Below are 21,669 nucleotides of genomic sequence, written 5' to 3'. Positions count from 1 at the left end.
ATTTCATGCGCTCATAACAGGCGAGATCACCGCAGCACCTGTTCCTTCCGATATGTATGTTCAAACGAATATTGCATCATACTTCTAAAGAAAACAGGCTCTGCAATATTGCCAATAATGAAAGGTTACCAGGTGCAAACAGATAAGCAGGTAGGAGTAAATTACCCTCACTGAGTTTCCTTACAGGAGGGCTGTTCAATAAAGAATGATCATAATTTTTTTTACAGTCTTGCGCTTAAATTTAATCTTATGATATTCTGTTAGCTTAATGTGCAACAAACACGCTGTAGTAGTTTCATTGTTGGGACTCCTGGTTTCCGCCTGTGGGAGGTAGGCAAGGTCTGACATGTTCAGTATCACCTACCGCTGCAACGGAGATAAAAAGTGTGGCACAATTTGTGGATTTGAAATTTTGCTTTTATCTCAGCAAATCTACAGCTCAGGCAAATACAATGTTACAAGAGGCATATGGAGAGTCTGTTCTTCCCTACAGCACAGCTAGAAGATGGTTTAAAATGTTTAAAGAGGAGAGATAACCAATTTCAAAGGAAGGGGGACCCGGTCCTCCAGTTATTGCTCTTATGGAAGAAAACATCGACACTGCTGCTGTCATTGTGAAAGAGGATTGACGAATTACCTTAAGATAACCTTCTGAAATACTAAACGTTTGATTGGGTGCCACCCACACATTGGCGACAGAAAAATTACACATGATGTGTGTTTGTGCGCAATGGGTTCCTAGACTGTTGATTCCCGAACAAAAGGACATTGGCGTGCAGGCCTGCATGCAGTTAAAGTTGATGTAATCACTGCTGATGAAACATGGCTACATTTTTTTGATCCTGAGAGCAAATAGCAAAGCTCAGTGTGGAAATCTCCTTCATCACCACCCCCAAAAACGCAAAAGTGGTTGCTTCTGCTAGGAAAGTTATGGTTGTCTCATTCTTTGATATTCATGGAATGATTTATCTGCATGTTGTACCTGCACACACAACAGTAACTGGACAATACTACAGGGATGTCCTGAAAACATTGCAAGTCCATATCAGGAGCAAAAGACCACATTTCTCTGAAGCAGGTTGGATGCTGCTCCACGATAACGTGTGGCTGCATGTTGCCAACCCTCACCCTCCCTATAGTCTGGATTTAGCCCTACGTGGCTTTTTTCTATTCCCTAACATGAAGAAACACCTTCATGCGAGGCATTATCAATCATCAGAAGCAGTGGTGAAGGGAGACTAATTTGAGAAGGACCACCAGAATTATGAGGATGAATAAAAGTATGTTGTCAAAAAAAATTAGTATCATTTGTTATTGAACAGCCCTCGTACAATCATATATAAAATGTAGATTACTGTGGTATACGGTTGCCTTATCGAAAGTGAGCCTGTCTTAGGGTTGCCATGGGTTTCAGTTTCAGTAAATGAGTATGGGATCACTGCACGGCAAAGAAGAAATGAATCCAGAAACCTCTGCGATAAAGAAGGACACAGAATAGCTGCATGTGAGACAGTCGCCAGAGTAAAAGGGACTGGGCATGTTCATTTCTCCGTGTATCTAGAGTGTAAGATGATGAGTCACGAAACTCTCACAGTTTTCTTGCAACCGTTACTGCAGTGCTGCCAAGATCTAGCATATATAAACACACTACAAAATGATTGTATAGTGTATATGGAGTGTGGAAGCATGCTCAAAACACAAATCTAAACTCAGTGTTTCACATTTTGAAGAATGTAATAATTTTCACTAATAGTTATTCAGAGGCATCAGAAGTCAAAATATTGAAATCAAATTATGAGGAATTGTCATTATTACTATCCCTGACTGTAACCCGTAAAATTTCTTGAAGTTGTGAGTGTGTTTGGTCCCTTAGGATTGGCTTTAAATAGCCATAAATGTACCATCCACAAGATTCAGGCTGCAGTTTTACGCAATAAGGGTTGGTAGCATTAAGCCACAAATTTTTGTTTTAATGATTTCAAGTAATGTGGAAACATATTTGAATTCAAGCTTTTAATTTTTTTCATATACTGTACATTATCTTTTTTGGCTGAATCATTCGTTTGGGAAACACAAAACCTTATGTCATTAACACTTTTGTACTGCTTTATGCCACACAAAAGAGCACTAACTCCTGAAGCAACTAAGCTTTTTCCGTCAATGACAACGTCAGTGCCATCTGTAAATGACAGAAGTTTTTTTGTAGATTTTATTTTGAAACAGTCTGACTTTTCCCGTATTGCAGAAAGCCACAGGGGCATCACAGCCTGTAAATGCATGGAATGTTGGTACACTAAGACATAATGAGGATTCTAACTTTGATGCTAATTCTGTGCAGTTGATACAGTTAATTTCTTTGTTGTTTTTTGTCTGAGAAACTTTATGCATATTGGCCAGCAAAATTCTTAAAACATCAATATCAGAGGAATTTACTAAAATTTTTGAAGTTCGTGGCACATTGCTAACATAAAACATAATCTGTGTACTGACTTCTTCATGTTGGCATTCATAATTTCTTCAGTGTTTACAAAATGATTTTCATTACAGAATGAGATTTTCACTCTGCAATGGAGTGTGCACTGATATGAAACTTCCTGGCAGATTAAAACTGTGTGCTGGACCAATACTCGAACTTGGAACCTTTTGCGGGCAAGTGCTTGTGTGAAGTTTGCAAGGTAGGAGACGAGGTACTGGTGGAATTAAAACTGTGAGGACAGGTCTTGAATCGTGCTTGGGTAGCTGAGTTGGTATAGCACTTGCCACGAAAGGTAAAGGTCCTGAGTTTGATTTTCATTCATTTGATAAGAATAGCACTGACTTCCAGAGGTTATAAAGACTTCCTTACTTTGCATTATTGATGCCAAAAGGTCATTCTCTCAATAACTGGCTAAGAACTGAAATGATAATTCTTAAGACTTCCCAAAAAGCTGGTAGGTCTAAGTTGTTGAAGTCCTGTAACTGTAGAAGAAATATTAAACACTTGTCAATTTTAAGATTCAGTATCTTTGAAGGTGTTAAATAGCAATGAAATGTAATATGTATCTCTGCAGCTTACTTGAACAAAGTTTTATGAGAATAGATTCAGCTACTTTACCACAGCTTTGTAGCAAGGAGTATCAAAATCTGGTATAAGAAGTAAAATCCATCCACTGTTTCAAAGTTGATTTGTGTGTTCTGAACTACATGGACTTGACATTTGAATGTCTTGGCTAATGTGGACTTTGCTGTCTGCAACATTTCACTGGTAAACAAGAAAAGAGCAGGTGGCATCGGTGCTAGTGGAAATGTCAAGGAGTGTTCTATACTGATTTTTTTGTCAAGGCTAATTGTGAAATAAGACCAACAATTTCTCATTCTTTTTTCCATACCGCTCATTTATCTATATTCACCTGAACTCTGGAGGTGCACTGTGATGTGAAATTAAGAATTCTGTTTCGCGGTATCAGTTTCTCAAACATTCCAATAACAGAATTGCACTAAGAAATAAAACTTAACTTTTGTTGACTCCCAACTGACTTAACAGTACGCAGGAAATCAGTAACATCGGATGCTGCTGCTTTACCTGTAGAAATGCTAAATAAAATATTTCTATCGTTGCTATTATCATATGGGTTGATGGCATTTTTTATTTATTCTGCTATTATGTAAAGAATATGATTTAGTATCTTTTTGTGACAAACCAAGATCCTTCTTGATAGCAGTCAATATTTTTGTTCTCATACTACAGCTGAGAATCCATCTTTGACGTGCAAATGAGGAGTCCACGGTAATTTTATTAGCTGAGTGCAGATTTGCATTTTGAGCATACTTCTACACTCCATATACATAATACACAATCATTTCATAGTGTGTTTATACATGCCACTCACTTGGCAGCACTGCAATAATGGTTGCAAGAAAACTGTGGGAGTTTCACGAGTCATTATCTTGGACTCTGGTTACACAGAGAAATAAGAATGCTCAGTCTCTTTTACTCGGTGGCTGTCTCACACACAGCCGTTGTTCTCTGTCTTTCTCTATCGAATAGGTTTGTTCATTCAGTGTTTCTCCAGTGCACCACCCTCTCATACTCAGTTACTGAAACTTAAAACCATGACAACCCTAAGATGGGCCCACTTTTGCTAGGACACCTTTATACTATAACATTTGCAATAGAATCATATACATTTTATGTATGACTGTATAACTCCACGGGAATAATTTACTCCTCCACACTTGCCTATCTGCACCTGGCAATATTTCACTGTTCATTATTGCCTGGAAAAAGGTAGGCAACCTTATTTTGGCATTTTATTTACCTCTTTTACTCTTGACTGATGGTAATTTTTTACCAAAAAATGTAATTAAACAATATTTAATTAAAAATAGCTGTGCATGGATATGGGGCGGTAACCCTAGCAGTTATGTTTATTTATGCATTATAATGTATCACATATACATTTGATTAGGAAACTTGATGAGGGAAGGTCAGTTTAAGTCGGGATGTTAAGACTATTTCTGTAGGCCATGCTAAGCTATGCTTGTGATGGTGTAAAGACTGGATATGAGTGATTTGGAGTGATGAATCACACTACACCACATAGCAATCCGACAGAAGGGTTTGGGTACGTCAAATGCCTGGAGAACATTGCCTGTCAACACGTGTAGAGCAAAAAGTGAAGTACAGAAGAGGTTGCATTAATGTATGGGAGTATTTTTGTGCTTAGTGTGGAAGGATATGAAAACTTTTTACAGCACCATGTACTGTGTGAAGTACAGAAACAGTTCAAGGACAATAATTTTTATCAGCATGACAATGACCCATGTCATAAAGCAGAATATGTGAGGCAACGGTTTGTTGTCAAAAACATTTCTTACATGAATTGGCCAGCACAGAGTCCTGACCTGAACCCAGTGGAACAGCTTTTGGATGAATTAGAACACTGACTTCACTCCAGACCCCATGTCAAACACCACCCTTGTTTCAGCTCTGGGCTGCCATTCCTCCACAGACATTCAGATATCTGATTGAAAGTGTCTCCAGCAGAGTTCAAGCTGTCATAAAGGTGAAGGATGGACACTCCCCATATTACTGTCCACTAATAGAGGTCCAGATACTTTCGATCAGATAGTGTACCCCATCAGTCCGATATGTTTTGAGACTGGATTAATAAAAAACATGAGGAAAGTTAAGTTGGTGGTTGTAATGTTTCGGGTGTTTTACATAGTCTCTGTCCAGTTGAGTACACTGTATAGAATGATCATACAACCACGTGAAACTGCCAGGAAAGTCTTTCTTTAAGATGATGTGCATCACACTGACTTGAATGTTGGTAATGTTGTCGAAACAGTGACCCTTCAGGTGAATTTCTGCACTTTTGTCATTTGTGGTAAGTTCATATTAATAACACCAAGTTGCTTCCCCTGTGATCATTTTTTTGATAATACAATTGTCCGAGTTTAGTCAAGTTGTGGCAGGTGGTTCAGTGTTGTTGGTGATGTCTCTGATGCATTCAGTCAATTCATAACTTTTCTTTATTGAGTAGTTGGTTATAAATCTATAGGATTTACTGAAAATTCATTAAGTTTTTTAGTGACCTTTTACCTGGGACTATTTATTGAGTTAACAATTGGGCATATTTGGTGTCCATGTTAATGACTTTTGGGCTGTGATCTGAGCTTTCGGGCTGTAACTTATTAAAGAACAGCAACTTCCTTCCAACATCCACAAAAGCCAAATGCTGCATAATAATAAACCCCACAGCTCCAAAGCTCAGTTCACAGCCCAAATGTCATAAACATGGACATCATACCCAGATCAGGTAAGTTTACATCCATTGAGAAGGTTAATCTGTACACCAACATACTTATGACACAATCCGAATAATAAAAGACAATTTATTGCATCATAAGGAGCTAAGTAGTGCGGAAATCTACAAACTAATGAATTCACTTGAGTTAGTGCTGTCTCACAAATACTTTACTTTTGATAGCATTATCTGTATTCAGAATGACAGTTTAGCAATTGGCAGCAGCTTAATTGGCCAACTTGCTGACATTTATATTAATGATCTACAAACCAGATTTTTTAAAACCAAATAGAAAAAGACAAAGTCATTTATTAAAAACATTATGCTGATGATACCTTGATGCTACACAATGGAATGATCACTGAAACAGAGAGCATAGCTGATAAACTTAATAGCGTACATCCCAAAATACAGTTTACACTTGAACACCAAGCGCAACGTTGAATTATTTTTCTTGACTTAAACAGTAAATATCACACCTGTATCTATATGATTACTCCACAATTCACTGTTAAGTGCCTGGCAGAGGGTTCTTCGAACCACCTTCAAGGTACTTCTCTACTGTATGACTCTCAAACAGTGTGCGGGGAAAAAGAACACTTAAATCTTTCCATGCAAGCTCTTGATTTCTCTTATTTTATTTTGATGATTATTTCTCTCTATGTACGCGGGCACCAACAAAGCATTTTCCCACTCTGAGGAGAAAGTTGGTGATTGAAATTTCATGAGAAGATCCTGTCACAATGAAAAATGCCTTTGTATTGTAGCAAAATGGGAGAGAGTGCCAGAATTTCTGAGTTTAAAGACTTCAGCTGGCCATCAAACTGCCCAGACATGAACATTATTGAGCATATCTGGGATTCCTTGCAACGTGGTGTTCAGAAAAGATCTCCATCCCCTTGACCTCTTACAGATTTATGGACAGCCCTGCAGGATTCATGCTGTCAATTCCCTCCAGCCCTACTTCAGACATTAGTCGAGTCCATGCCGTGTTGTGCTGTGGCACTTCTGGGTGTTCGTGGGGGCCCTACATGATATTAGACAGGTGTACCAGTCTCTTTGGCTCTTCAGTGTATAAAGTAACTTGTAACAACTGCTCCTGCTACTACATAGGGCAGACGGGAAGAAAATTTGAAATCTTATACAATAAGTATAAATAGTTTTGCTGCCCGACAACCACAAGACAGTCATTCCACTAAAATTTTCATTCGCCGTTTTAACTGTGTTGAGTGTTCAAGTGGATGTTGAATTTTCGGTTTTAGCTTATAATTTTGTGAAGTTTTGTTGATATTTGTGTTAGCTGTGGTGTAGTAATATTAATGCAAGTAGTTGCTTTCTTAGTAGACAGAGAATTTCGAGACTGCTATTGTTAGTTCTATCAATAGTTCTACTGGTTTGACTGAACTTCAGTAATTTAGACATATAGTTTTTCAGTAACTGTAAAATTTTACCATGAGTGAGAAGTGTGGGCCCTGTCATAGGTTTGTGAGTAGTGGGTTATGGTGTGGGATTTGTTCAAAGAATTTTCATGGGCGGGAATGTAGTGGGGAAGCCCGTGGGCATTCTAGCGAGATCTTCTCCTGGGAATGCAGAATCTGTAGTAGAAATAAGTCGATAGAGGAGCACGTACGTAAGATCTGTGCCCTTCAGGTGCAGTTACAACATGCAAAGGAGGAACTAGTTAGGTTGAGGAGGGTGAGGGGTGGTGGGGAATGGGAACTGGCAGTTGGCAAGAAGGCAGCTAGGGAGAGGAGGTATTCAGACAGTTATACTTTGTGTATATACGTAAAAAGATTTGACAAACTGTCAGAGTTGAGTGGAGCAGAGCCTCGTGTAGCTGTAGATGAAGGGAACATGCAGCAGTCTTCAGCAGTTAGAAGGCCTAGAACAGCTGCAAAGTCTAACAGAAAGAAGAAGGTTCTGCTGCTACGTACTTCGCATGGTAGAGGTGTGGGCCAGCAGTTGCAGGAAGTGTTGGGGAATGAGTACCAGGTCATCAGCATTGTGAAGCCTAGTGCAGGCTTGGCTCGATTGACTGACATCATTGGGGAGTTATGTAGGAATTTTACGAAGGAGGATCAGGTAGTGGTAGTGGGTGGTGCAGGGAACAGTTTTGATAGGGATGGGGAATATGATGTAGGTGGTGACCTGGTAAAGATAGCTACTCAAACTGGTGGCACTAATGTGCATTTCGTACAACTTGTTCAGCGTCATTATCAGCCTCATCTTAATGTGGCTGTTAGGCGCATTAAACATGGGGCTGGTGAGAGCGTTGACAGCAGATGGCATGGGTCACATCTCAGTGGTGCCAGTTGGGTCTATAAGTAGATCGGGATTCACTAGACATGGCCTGCACCTCAATAGGTATAGGAAGGGGAGGCTGGCAAACCTTACAGGTGACAGTGTAGTGGGTGGTGGTGGTGGTGGTGGTGGTGGTGGTGGTGGTGGGATCACTCACAGAAAAATTCCTGTAGTAGTCGGTGTTAGAGATGCACATTTTTTAGATTGGAGTCAGCTGATAGGTATACCTGCATAAAGGAAGTCCCTCTAAGGGCTCACCTTCTGAGGCTGTAACATTTCCAAGTAGAGAGGGAATTAGCACAGCCGGCCGGAGTGACTGAGCGGTTCTAGACACTACAGTCTGGAACCGCACGACCGCTACGGTCGCAGGTTCGAATCCTGCCTCGGGCATGGATGTGTGTGATGTCCTTAGGTTAGTTAGGTTTAAGTAGTTCTAAGTTCTAGGGGACTGATGACCTCAGCAGTTAAGTCCCATAGTGCTCAGAGCCATTGGAACCATTTGAATTAGCATATTTCATCAAAATATAAGAAGTATTAGAGATAAAGTTAGTGAACTGCTTACAGATGATGACTCTGAAATAATTGGTAATCACAGCACCACTTAAATAATTTGACAATTCAGAGGCTTCCTTTACCAGGATACAGATTAGCTGGCTATTTTTCAAGGAGTTCCTTGAGGGGTGGGGGAGTGGCTACGCATGTAAAAAACAGTATTCCATTTGAGTCCACAGATGTATCGTGGCACTGCACTGAACAGATATTTGAATGTCGTGCAGGGCCAGCTGAATTTAGTGAAACTAAATTTCTAATTGTTGTTGTTTATAGGTCCCCTAGGGAAACAGTAGCACAGCCATAACCATGTTTTTATTCATTCTTGATTACTAGATGGGCATTCTGTTAGTAAAAGGGTGAATGGCCTTTCAGACAATGATGCACAAATTTTAACACCAAAGTCAGTTCGCAGTAAAAATATTTCTGTTACTGATAAATCAGATATATGTACAGTATTTAACAATCATTTTCTGAGCATTGCTGGTGAATTAAATAAAAATTTAGTTTCTACAGAGAATCATATAATTTTCTTGGCAAATGCCTTTCTGAGACTGTCTGAAATACTCCTCTGTGATACAGACAAGAAGGAGATTGAGTCAATAATTAAATCACTGAAGACTAATGACTCTCATGGTTATGATGGAGTGCCTAGCAAAATATTAAAGTACTGTGCTGCACATGTTATCCCTGAATTTAGCCATATTTGTAATTTTCCCTTTAGGAATGGTCAGTTTCCTGAACGATTACAGTACTTAGTAGTAAAGTCGCTTTACAAAAAAGGAGAGAGGGATAATGTAGATAATTTTAGACCTATTTCTATGCCATCAGTGATTGCAAAAGTTATTGAAAAGGCTGTGTACGTAAGGATAATTGATCATTTTATATCACATGATTTGCAATAAATTGTACAGTTTGGCTTTACGAGTCATTAATCAACAGAAAACGCTATATTCTCTTTTCCCTGTGAGGTACTGGATGGGTTAAACAAAAGGTTTCGAATGCTAGGCACATTTTTTTATTTAACTAAGGCATTTGATTGTGTTGATCACAAAATATTGCTCCAGAAGTTGGACCATTACACAATACGGGGAGCAGCTCACAATTGGTTCACTTCTTACTTTAGCAACAGACAGTAAAAGATCATTATTCACAATGTTGAGAATGGCTGTGATGTGGGGTCTGAGTGGGGTATGGTCAAGTGGGGGGTGCCCCAGGGATCAGTGTTGGGGTCACTCCTGTTCCTTATTCGTATAAATGATATGCCCTCTAATATTACGGGTAACTCTAAAATATTTCTGTTTGCTTGGTAGTAAAGAATGTTGTGTGCAACACTGGATCAGTTTCAAATAGTGCAGTTCATGACCTAAGTTCATGGCTTGTAGAAAACAAAATAACACTAAATCACAGTAAGACGCTGTTTTTACAGTTTCTAACAAACAATTCAACAAAACCTGACGTTTTAATTTCACAGAATCGGCATATGATTAGTGAAACTGAACAGTTCAAATTTCTAGGTGTTCAGATAGATAGTAAACAGTTGTGGAAAGCCCACATTCAGGATCTTGTTCAAAGACTTAATGTTGCCATTTTTATTATTCGAACGGTATCTGAAGTGAGTGATTGTTCGACACGAAAATTAGTCTACTTTGCTTATTTCCATTCGCTTATGTCATATGGTATTATATTTTGGGGTAACTCTTCCCATTCTAAAAGGATATTTTTGGCTCAGAAATGGGTGGTTCAGGCAATAGGTGGTGTAAGTTCGCGAACCTCTAGTCGACCCGTGTTCACTACTCTGGGTATTTTGACATTGACCTCTCAATATATGTACTCTTTACTGTCATTTCTTGTTAACAATATCAGCCTATTTTCAAGAATAAGCAGCTTTCACTCAGTTAATACTTGGCAGAAATCAAATGTGGATTTGAATCGGGCTAAACTCTTGTGCAGAAAGGTGTGCAGTATACCGCTGCATCCATTTTCAATAAGCTACCACTCGAATTCGAAAATCTTAGCAGTAATCCACACGCTTTCAAATCGAAACTGAAGTTTCCTCATGGGTCACTCCTTCTGTTCTGTCAAGGAGTTCCTTGAAAAATTAAGCTGATACTTGTTGTGTTGTTGATTGCGTTTACTTAAACTTATGGACTGACTTTTTTGGGGTTCATAAACATTTATTTTTATTTGTTATTACTTTTATTTTATAATTTCATGTACTGACACATTCCATGACCTTGGAGATTTGCTCCTCAATTTGGTCCTATGGAGCTTGATGTGTAAATAAATAAATAAAACATAAAACCCAATATCCATATTCTACACATTGTAGACAAGGGAATAAAACATGAACCTTCTGAAACAATTGGAGGTTTTAACTCATAACCGGTGCCCGCTCGTGAGTATACATTCTGGGTGTTCAAAATGTTTAGATTCAGATAAATCTGAGAGTTTGAAATTAAGAGCATCTGCTGTATTGCATTTATCAATAAGTTTATACAGCTACAGCCACTGCCAATAATAACAGCTGCAGTAATAATAATAATAATAATAATAATAATAACTTATCTGGCAAAAGAAAGAATTTTATTGTTTTGTACATAATTAAGTACAGTTTAAGACAGTAACGAAATAATGTGTAAGCTTTCACGACTCTCCAGTTCGTATTTTTGTTTAAGTGGGCAAATGTACAAGATCCCTAACATGTGTATTAATTCACGAATTTACTTCCGGGATGAACATCAGATATTCTTACGCTACACCCAAACAACAACTTGTGCTAACGGTACACTCCCTTGTTAAATGATGGCTTTTAGTCACACTTATTTGATTTTGTCACTATCTCAGTCTGTTCTCGGAGGCCCTGGTTCCTTTGAGGCAAACTTTTCCTGGTAATTTACTTTTCTGTTCCCAGAATGAGATTTTCACTCTGCAGTGGACTTCCTGTCAGATTAAAGCTGTGTGCCGCACTGACACTTGAACTCGGGACCTTTGCCTTTCGTGGGCAAGTGCTCTACTGACTGAGCTACCCAATCACGACTCATGACCCATTCTCACAGCTTTACTTTTCTGTAAGTATTTAAAATAGATTTAAAATAGTTCATGTTTACACTGAACACGAAAGCCGATTACCGCACAGCAAACAATCAATTCCAAACGCAAACTGCCGTTTGTGGAAATGATTAAACTCAAGTAGTGATGTCTACTAACATGCTCACCTGAGTAGAATACAAATGAGGTGCTGAGGTCCATAAGGCACACAGCCATCGGTCCCACATTTAAGTGAATACCAGAGAAACCAGTGATACAGCTTTTCGTGACTTTTCAAATATAGATTATGGGCCTGCAGCACAAAAAATCTGACTCACCATAAGATCAATAGATTTCAGAAGCGTGAATAAATGCAACATTCTAGCAATAGATGGTGATGAGCTTGAGGCTCTTATGATTCTCAGCGCCTCAAATGGACTACTGTATGATAACATTCATAACGTAATGTACTATAACTCATTCAGAAACCAACAAAATAGGTTTACTGTCAGTACAACTTTAACCTATACTGACATCCAATCTAATTTTAGTATATAGGGAGTGAATTAGTACATCTGAGGAATGTGCTATCATCTAGGAGGATCTATGCCAAGTGAACGGGGATAAAAATCTGCTGCAGTGTTCTACCGCCTGGTGGCACTGACGTAAACTTCTACATGAGTGGCCAGGGCTACCTGTGCACATTGTTTATCAGATCCATTTGCATTTGGCCCGTAAGGCAATTACATCACATGAGTTGTGCATGTGCAGAAGCTCCTTAAAACGTGCACAGCTGAAGGTGTGCTCACGACACTGTTGCTAAGTTTCAAGGAGTCTATAGGAGCGATAGCACGATAGATTATGTGCCATGTCTGTCAGATTGCAGCATCTGTTATGTTTAACAGCATTCAAAGAAAAATAATGAATAAATTCGCAAGGTGTCAAAAGTTGGGGTGTTCACGTGCTCCTGTGCTCTTACACAACAGCTGCCACTGATCATAACCATACATCACCTCACACCATCTTAAGTGAACAAATTGACCCAGCAAACAGCCCATTTTTTCAGGATTTTTAGGGAAAAAAAACACCTCCAAGCCCACTTCCTCAGAACACCACTGTCCATGGCGCCTCTACTTACCGCCTCCCTTTACACAGACTCTTTCTCTCTCTCTCTCTCTCTCTCTCTCTCTCTCTCTCTCTCTCTCTCTACACAACCCTCCAAAAAGCATACATACTTTAACATAATTTCAGTACAAAAAATTATAGAGGAAATATCACCCTAAACTTAAGTTTTATAGATTTTATAAGTAGCACATATTAATTTTCCAATAATGACTACAAAGTATGTCATGTTACTTTGGTAATAACAAATGTAATTTAAATCAGTATATATATTTAGTGTCATCAATGTGCAACTTTCGAAAATGCAAGTGTTGAGCAAAGAAAATCTCTGATCTAATGCAATTCCTTTGACCATCATCTTCAGCCACACTGTTTGCTTTGGTTACATATGTAAAGCACATGGGAGTTGTTGCTGGTGGCAAAATTTGTGTAGTGCTGAAGATGTAACATAAATTGTGTTTTCCAGAGTAATGAGTGCACTAGGATGAAACCCATGAATGCTAGCAAACGTAAGTAATGCCTTCAAATTAATCTTATTATGTAAATAATCCCAGACATCGCACTGTAGTTAATACTTATTTGATTTGTTTTTCCTATTTTGCCACAGCTACATGACCCTGCAAGGAGAATGGTACAATAAAAACTGAGCTATTACAAAAGATGACTGGTTGTAGTTTTTCTGAAAACCTTTATTGGTTGGCTCTGAGCACTATGGGACTTAACATCTGTGATCATCAGTCCCCTAGAACTTAGAACTACTTAAACCTACTAACCTAAGGACATCACACACATCCATGCCCGAAGCCCGATTCGAACCTGCGACCGTAACAGTCACACGGTTCCAGACTGAAGCGCCCAGAACCGCACGGCCACACCAGCCAGTAAAACCTTTATTCATCACGGTTACAGTGTTCCACATCCACAATGGATATAAGTTTTAAAGAGGCATATGTTCCCAGGGAGGAGACATAGTGCTCCAGGCATTCTTCATACTGTGTTTTTTATTAGATAGTGAGACTTACTACAAAGTCTCTTTAAAGTGAGGAGGAGGGTCTGTGAAATATGTCACTTGAGATGTTGCAGGGCTCTTTCGCAATGCTCAATAGCTGTTGCAAAGTCTTTTGTCCACTATGGCACCACCTGGTGGCAAATGGGGCAATGTGGATTATCACACTGAAGACATCTTCTGTAACCTTACTGACGCAGTCTGACAGAGAGGGGGCGAAGGTGACAGCAGAGGTATACAACTACCAGTTGGTTCTTTGTAGCATCAAATGGGGTAATTGGCCAAATGGGGTGGTGACAAGGAAGTGAAAGGATCAACGAAAAGTGGTCACTGTCACAAAGATCATCATGTAGCGATCATTGTACCCACGCCACAAGATTGGAGAAGTGATTGTAAGGCCAACAGCCGAAAAGGTACCATGACCTGCATTGAAGTCTGTGGAAGAACTGTCACAGAGGCAACACCTATCAAGATTGGAAATAAGCTGGTCATTCAGAAGGCCCCTACCAGACAAAGGGGTACTTCGGCACATTGTGTGATGTAAACTGAAATCCATAAGTAGGAGAAAATGGGGGCCAGGGAGGGGGTAGCAGGGTGTGGTGGGGTGAGGGCTGTTGGCTTAAGATAGTCATCTCAATGTAAGTAATTGGCCTGGCGGGAGGTAAATAAATGTTACAAATAGTGATGGCTGGTGTTGTTTGCGCTCGCTCTACTATTGTGTCCAACATGTTATGAAGAGGAATCCACTGACTGAAGACAATTGTGGGAAACAATGCACTGACCCCCCAGATGCCCTCTCAAGGTCAGTATAGTTCTGACAGAATGGACGGTAACCGCAAAGCATTGGGGAATAGTCATTAGTGAAGTGTGTTTGTTAAAGAGCAACATGGCAAGTGATAATAATATCCATTACAGTTCCAGTGGACCATCACACTGAGGTTTTCCTGGATAGGTGTGAAGGTTCCAGGAGGACAAATCACATCCCAGGACCACTGCCTGTCACTAATGGGGGCAGAAAAGTATCAATGAACATTGGTTAAGAACTCGATGGTGTGGGGGGTTCTGGACCTCATACCCTGAGATCTCCTCTTCTTTTTCTATTTTGCAGCTTTTGGTGGTCGAGATTCTTGTAAGGGCCTATCCATTGTGGGTGTAGAAATGGAGGAGAGGAGGCAGCCCAGGGACCCACAATCCACGGCTCTTTCAACCATGGGCTGGTATTGGGTCTCTGATCTATGGATTTCTAGAGAGAGAAGTCCTGAAAGGGAGACATTTCACTGATATGTGCCAGAGAAGGACACTGCTTCTCTGGTTGGGTTTGTGGAAGATAACTGGTCATCCTGTATTCAGAGTTTTACGTCAAGTGATGGTTACTGGTATGTCATCCACCTTTTAGTTGTCTGAAGTGCTTGAGATTGTACAGCAGAGGCAGCTTTAATCAAAAGTGATCTATTTCAAAATTTTCCCAAGGAGTCCACTCCAAATTCATGGTCTATTTCTTTCAAGAAAATTAATGATTTTGTTGCTGTAAAAGTATCTCCATCTGCTATAGTACACAACAGTACATTGTTTCATTGCCTGTATTCTGACTTGTCCCTCTTCCCATTGGGTAGTCAGGGTAGGGACTACAGTTGGATTGTAACTATCTGCATTGAAATATTTATACCTAGACAGCTGTTTCAGTACAGCCATCATGTTGGTTAATTTGATGTGTGAAATGTCAGCACTACTACCATTTACTTTAATTAAGGGCTCTCCCCATGTGCACCACCCAGTTGTAGCACAGGTTATTTGGCAAGACACCTGTTGCCAGGAGTTCTGATGCCCCACGAAGATGGGCACTGACTATCTGGCGAGCATGGGAAGCAAGTGGGGCTCAAGCATCAGAAGTGTCAGCACCGCATTGTCAGTGGGTACCATGGAAAAGGTACATAATGATCTCACCATGTAATATTGACTACTGTGTTGGCTTTTAAGTGCAGTTACTATACCCAGATAATCTTTAACACTGTATGCAGTTGGTGTTAGTTAAGGTGTTCTTCCCCAGTTGGTCTACACTACAGAAAAAAGTTTGGAAAATGAGGTCAAATGCAAAAGTTAATAGAAAGTACTTCAGCCAAAAAATTATGTAAGTGGATAAAAATGTAAATTAAAGAATGCGGAACCTAGAGAAGTAGGTGCTTCAACAACAAATGGTGCCACTACGAGAAAGAAAGTAACAGGAGTAAGGACTGCCAGAGATGGGACATTGCAGAACAAGGAAGGAAGTAGATGCTGCAAAAGCCTGGGCCCTCATGTTGCCACATACATACTCACAGAAATCATGAGCTCCCTGAGGGGGTACTCTTGTATTACAAGGCAGGAGCCTTGTGATGTAAGACATTTGTACTGCATAAATTTATGTCATAATCTGAATTTTTGAGGTCAACAGAATACAACAAAACTGGGAGACCCATCATCACAGAGTCACTTTTGATCACAATGCAAAATATCAGTACCAATGAAGTTCTATCAGTACATTCTTGTAGGTGAAGAGAAAATGAGAAATTGCCACACAGCTATGGATATTGCTTGCACAGCTCACCTTCAATTGAGGTTTTAAAAAGGGTTTCCTTGAGGCCATGTTGTAACCTCACTTCTGATACTGAATGATCCATTATAGATCACTGTTACACGTGGCGCAAATTGAGATGTGTATAGCGCGTGTGGCATGGCACAGTGCAGTGCGCATTTTTGTAACTTTGCAGGTTGAAAAGGGACCACGCAAATTGCGACGTGACACAACTGGGATGCGACACATGCCTGCATCAGGTCACGCGGCATTGTGATTATGGCACAGTTCCTTGTGCAGCGCGTCACGCGAGCACTGCGGGAGGGGTGAGACGGGGAGCAGGAAGGCACTTCTGCCACATGCTCACTTCGGCATGGTGCATATGGGTGGTGGAGGTATTGCTCATCTGAAAAATATAGCCTTACAGTATACTTAATTTTATTGTCACTGAGTGGTGTTTTGTTTCTGCCGTTTACATGCTCCATCTCTTTTCGTTAGTACATAACAGTACTGTATACTTTTTTGTTTTGTTAATTCTTCTGTCAAGGCCAATGCACAGTTCAATAACTGGTAAGCTATTAGCCACTGGAATTATAACTTTTGCCTCGACAGCGTTTTCTGATTGTAACAAGGGACAGATGATTCATTGTGAGGGTAGGGAATAATGAACTAAGGAATATTATAAAATCATATTGTCTAGAAGCAAGACAGAAAAGTAAAACAAGGTTATGCACTTGCTACTTAGTTAGTTAGTTACTTTCATATTCCATGGATCATTTTGCACGATAAATTGTCATGATGTGTAACGAGTCATTTTACATTCATGTTGTAAATTAATTTGTACAGCTACTTGTACTCTAAACATCACCATATAATTATTTTATATTAATTTTTTTGCTGCCTGTTATGCTAATGTATCTCTACGATATGTTACATAAAATCGAAAAGGCGTAATTTTCAAAGCTATGACCCCCTTTGTGCTCCTGGTAAAAAACTTCCAAGATATGAAGTACATAAGTTTCACAATCATTATTTGGATAGGGATGTAATAAGAGACATTATACTACATACAGGTGGATGACACATTTCCACTGCAAGCTAGAAGCAGGTGAGAAGCCCCCACGAATCATGATCTTTTAATCGGCTCGTCATGACAAGAGAAAGCATTTCTGTGGTTGCATACACACTATCAGCATTAATAAACTAATTATACAACAGGCTACACAAATGAAGTAATGGTCGGTATTATTCCAAACATGAACTCTTCCTCTCACAAAGCACACTTGGATAGCTTCTGCATTCCTGTCCCGCACACTGATCTCAGGTGCTGACGATATTCTGACCATTGTGTTGTGCCACGTATCAATTGTCGTACTTTTCTCAATAACAACTACTTTTTTCATGAATCACACGTTGTCAGTTTGGCAAGCCACAGGTGAGCAACCAGCATTTGACATTATGCCTGAAGGGTACGCTCGTCATTATTTTAATACTGCGAAGATGAAGAAAAGGAATAAAATCCTTTGGTAAGTTTCCATTCCAGCAGTTCAGTGTTAAAAATACGATGGGTTATGGGATTCAACCAAAATTCCAACAGAATTGGCAATTTATTTTTGTGTGGATTGTTAACCTTTTCTCATCGAAAGAAGCATCACCATTTATGAGTAATGGCCACATTTCTCTTGTTGACAGGTTTAACAGTACTTCACATTTGCCAAAACACAGTAAAATTTCCACAAACTCATTTTTGCAGCAGCTATTGTGAAAGAATTCTGGAACAGAGTGTCTCATTAAACAAGTAATTGGCGACCAGATAGCACAATAGCTGACAAAAAACCTCATTGTGTCAGTTTGTGGTAACATAAGAGAAGAAATTTCATGTTTATTTTCATACTAGGAAACTCTTGCCTCACTATCTTTTGATAACTCTTAAAGAATCACAGACACGGGAATGAAAAACATAAAATAGAAAGTACAACTTCTGATATATCGCCTCAGATAAAAAAGTTCAGTGTGTTTGCAAACTGGCAAAGGACTCTCCTCCCTGTGTGCCGTCATTCACCAAAATCTCGTTACAATGCCTTGAGCGGTTTAGGAGATATGAGGGATCTTCTAAATATTTCATTCCCATGGGTGTGAGATTGGGAGTGAACGTGCTACATAGGATCCATTTTCTCGAGATCGGAGACAGATAGAGACCTCCTCCCAAGTCTACACAAAAATTCAGTATGTTAGCTAAATTTCATACGCAGCGACATATGGTGTAATACACACCAAACGCAAAATTTCATTGCAAACTTTTCGAATTTTGTGTAGTGTCTTACTAAAATGTGTATATTACAATAAGTGTGACCATTGGTGAGATGATGGGCACTTTGCCACGAAGCTCACATATAACGCCACCAGTAAGGCACAAATCAATTATTTTCACTGAATAGTTTCTGTAAAATCGTTTGAGGAAGATTTCAGGGTGCATGCACTTCGGTTCTGTGAGCGCAGAGCATCGCCATCCGGCGGGTGCGAAGTATGTGTATGTGTTGCAATATGCACAGGGCTACCACAACATGTGTGGAACGTGTGCATCGCGCTGCAGTGTCATGTCACATCACATGTGCTATACATGCCTTAATTTGCACTTAGCCTTACTCTAGGGCTACAATATATAGCATAACAATAAGGGAAAGTCTTGGATGGAGCAGTACATAATATGGAAAGACAACCACTTCCCTACAGTGGACCAGTGTGTGAAGCATAGAAACATGTAACGGGAAATACAATTTACACTACCTTTTGAGCTCTTGGCTTTTTCTAGCAAAAGTATACACATTCACACATGCAACCACACATGTACTCAACCATAACCCATAACCATGGAAGTGATCATCTGGGTGCCTGTGTTCTTGTGTGTGTGAATGTGTGTACTCTTTCTAAAAAAGAGCAAGAGCTCAAAAGCTGTGGATGCTGTTTCCCTTTCGCTGGTTTCTGTGCTACAATCACACTGGTCAGCTATAGGTGAGAGATTTATTTCCTTCAATATGTAGCATAAATTGTGTTGTAGTCTATTTTTTTAACTGTTGCTCTCATGTTGGTAGTCTACAATACATTTATACTCACTGATGGCACTTCAAAACTCTGCCATTTTTGATAAAAACATTTTCTGTTTTACTTCAAGTCAGGACAACTTTATGGATTAACATATCATACACTGCAGCTAAAAATGACAGCCATAATGCCTGAATTAGTGTAACCAACTCAGACAGCTGTCATTTGTCAAAATCTAGATTTTTCTCGTTATTCCAATAACCACTAGTATTTATTCATAATATGTGATTATTTAAACTGGCAATGTACGAAGACTGAGTTACTGTTCAAATGCACCGCGAAATGGACGAACGAGGAATACTGTTATAAGATGAGGTATTAAAAACTGAAATTGCCCAGGAGGGCGAAAACTTGTATGCAATTGTCGGAGACAGGAGGAGGCGGAGGAGAAGTAGGAAGAAGTGTCATTTGCAGAAGAAATTCACGATGACTATTATGATGATAGAATAATTGGGGCACTCAATAGCAATGTTAGCAGTGCCTTTACTAAAATATTTTAAGATGCACATGGTTAAAATGTCAAGAAATCACACATCCACTACCTTCATGAAAACCTGGCATTACCTCACATTTTAATTTACTTGTTTCTCTGTTGGGTACATGCTAGGTTGAGTTACTTGAGAGGTACTCAAGAAGTTGGAGATGATACGGAATTTCGGTGTACACTATGTGATCAAAAGTATCCGCACACCCCCAAAAACATAAGTTTTTCATATTAGGTGCATTGTGCTGCCACCTACTGCCAGGTACTCCATATCAGCAACCTCAGTAGTCATTAGACATCATGAGAGAGCAGAATGGGCCACTCTGCAGAACTCATGAACTTCGAATGTGGTCAGGTGATTGGGTGTCACTTGTGTCATACATCTGTACGCAAGATTTCCACACTCCTAAACATCCCTAGGTCCACTGTTTCTGATGTGATAGTGAAGTGGAAATGTGAAGGGACGCGTACAGCACAAAAGCGTACAGGCCGACCTCGTCTACTGACTGACAGAGATTGCTGACAGTTGAAGATGGTCATGATGTGTAATAGGCAGACATCTATGTTCTCTTTCACTCTCTTGGAGTCCCAAAAATAGTACATTTAAAGACACAGTTCACCTGCAGGTTATATACTGACAGTTACAGAATATAAAGACATTAATATAAACTACAGAGTATAAAGGTGGTAGGCTGAAAAGATGTCTAATGTTACCTGAGGCACAGAAAGAAGGAACAATTAAAATTTAGTGTCACTGATTATCAATATGTCCAACAGAAAAAGCCTTTGTAAGTATTCATAACAGCAATACACGATGTACACTTTCAGTGGAGCAATACGACATTGTATTTACTAATTTATTTTAACTGTCATGCTACATTTTAGTAGAATGTAAAAATACAATGACATGAAGTAGCAATTAGAATATGCCAACACATTGACATAAAGAAATGTAATAATGATATGAAATAGAAATAAATGTGACACTGGGCTTTTCAGAATCAGAACTAGAGTCTTTGTACCTCATCAAGATGTCCTTCGCTTCATTAGTTTTCCCCATAACCATGTAGACTTCAGCAGTCAGCATCATTGCAATGACATCATCTTTCATATGCAATATAAAAGCTTCTGCAGATTCTACTCTTGTGGCAGGGACCGATTTCTGATCTGTGCACAGCCTGCATAATAAGAGGGCAGTCTCCAACTGTGAACTCTTAATATGCACTAATATTGCATCATGGATGATCAAACGAATATTTGTAAAAATATCTTGTTTCTGTGAGAGTCCACTGGCATTATAATCCTTTGTCAAGATACTTCCAAGCAATGACATGTACTCTTCCGATGCAGACAGATAATTCTGTAAAAAAACAACTTACTGCTCTCAACTGAAAAGCATCAGGACAAATCAAAAGTCATTAAGTAGTAACTGTGTTATAGCACAGTGGCAAATAAAATTCTATGTAGGATTATACTTCTGTAAGTGGATCTCAACTGTAAACAATAAAATTATGGTGCATGCAAAAAATATGGATATTATGGAATCAAACAAAGAGTTTACTGTTACCAGCCACTGTGTGTCTTTTTAACTGATAACAGTGAACTTGTTTCATTTGATATCAATAACATCACAGAAAAGCATTAGCTAAAATGTTTGCATTTAATTGATGTTATGATCATACAATACAATAGTGGAAAAGGAAAAAAAAAATAGATTGTGGCTTACTATACCAAA

The 21,669-nt window shown here is 39.3% G+C and overlaps 1 protein-coding gene across 6 annotated transcripts in view; it reads right to left on the bottom strand.

Annotated features, from left to right (window-relative positions):
- Positions 1–21,669, bottom strand: part of LOC126470547 (uncharacterized) — a 192,654-nt gene that overhangs the window by 50,059 nt on the left and 120,926 nt on the right. For all 6 annotated transcript variants that reach the window (XM_050098482.1, XM_050098481.1, XM_050098483.1 and 3 more), the window contains one exon: positions 20,957–21,294. In XM_050098482.1, the coding sequence (XP_049954439.1) occupies positions 20,957–21,294 (338 nt within the window). The remainder of the gene's footprint in view (positions 1–20,956; positions 21,295–21,669) is intronic.

The sequence above is a fragment of the Schistocerca serialis genome, chromosome 3 (genome assembly GCF_023864345.2).
Source record: "Schistocerca serialis cubense isolate TAMUIC-IGC-003099 chromosome 3, iqSchSeri2.2, whole genome shotgun sequence".
NCBI classification, from domain to species: Eukaryota; Metazoa; Arthropoda; class Insecta; order Orthoptera; family Acrididae; genus Schistocerca; species Schistocerca serialis.
The sequence above is the reverse complement of the archived record's forward strand: the minus strand, read 5'-3'. Positions and strand labels throughout refer to the sequence as shown.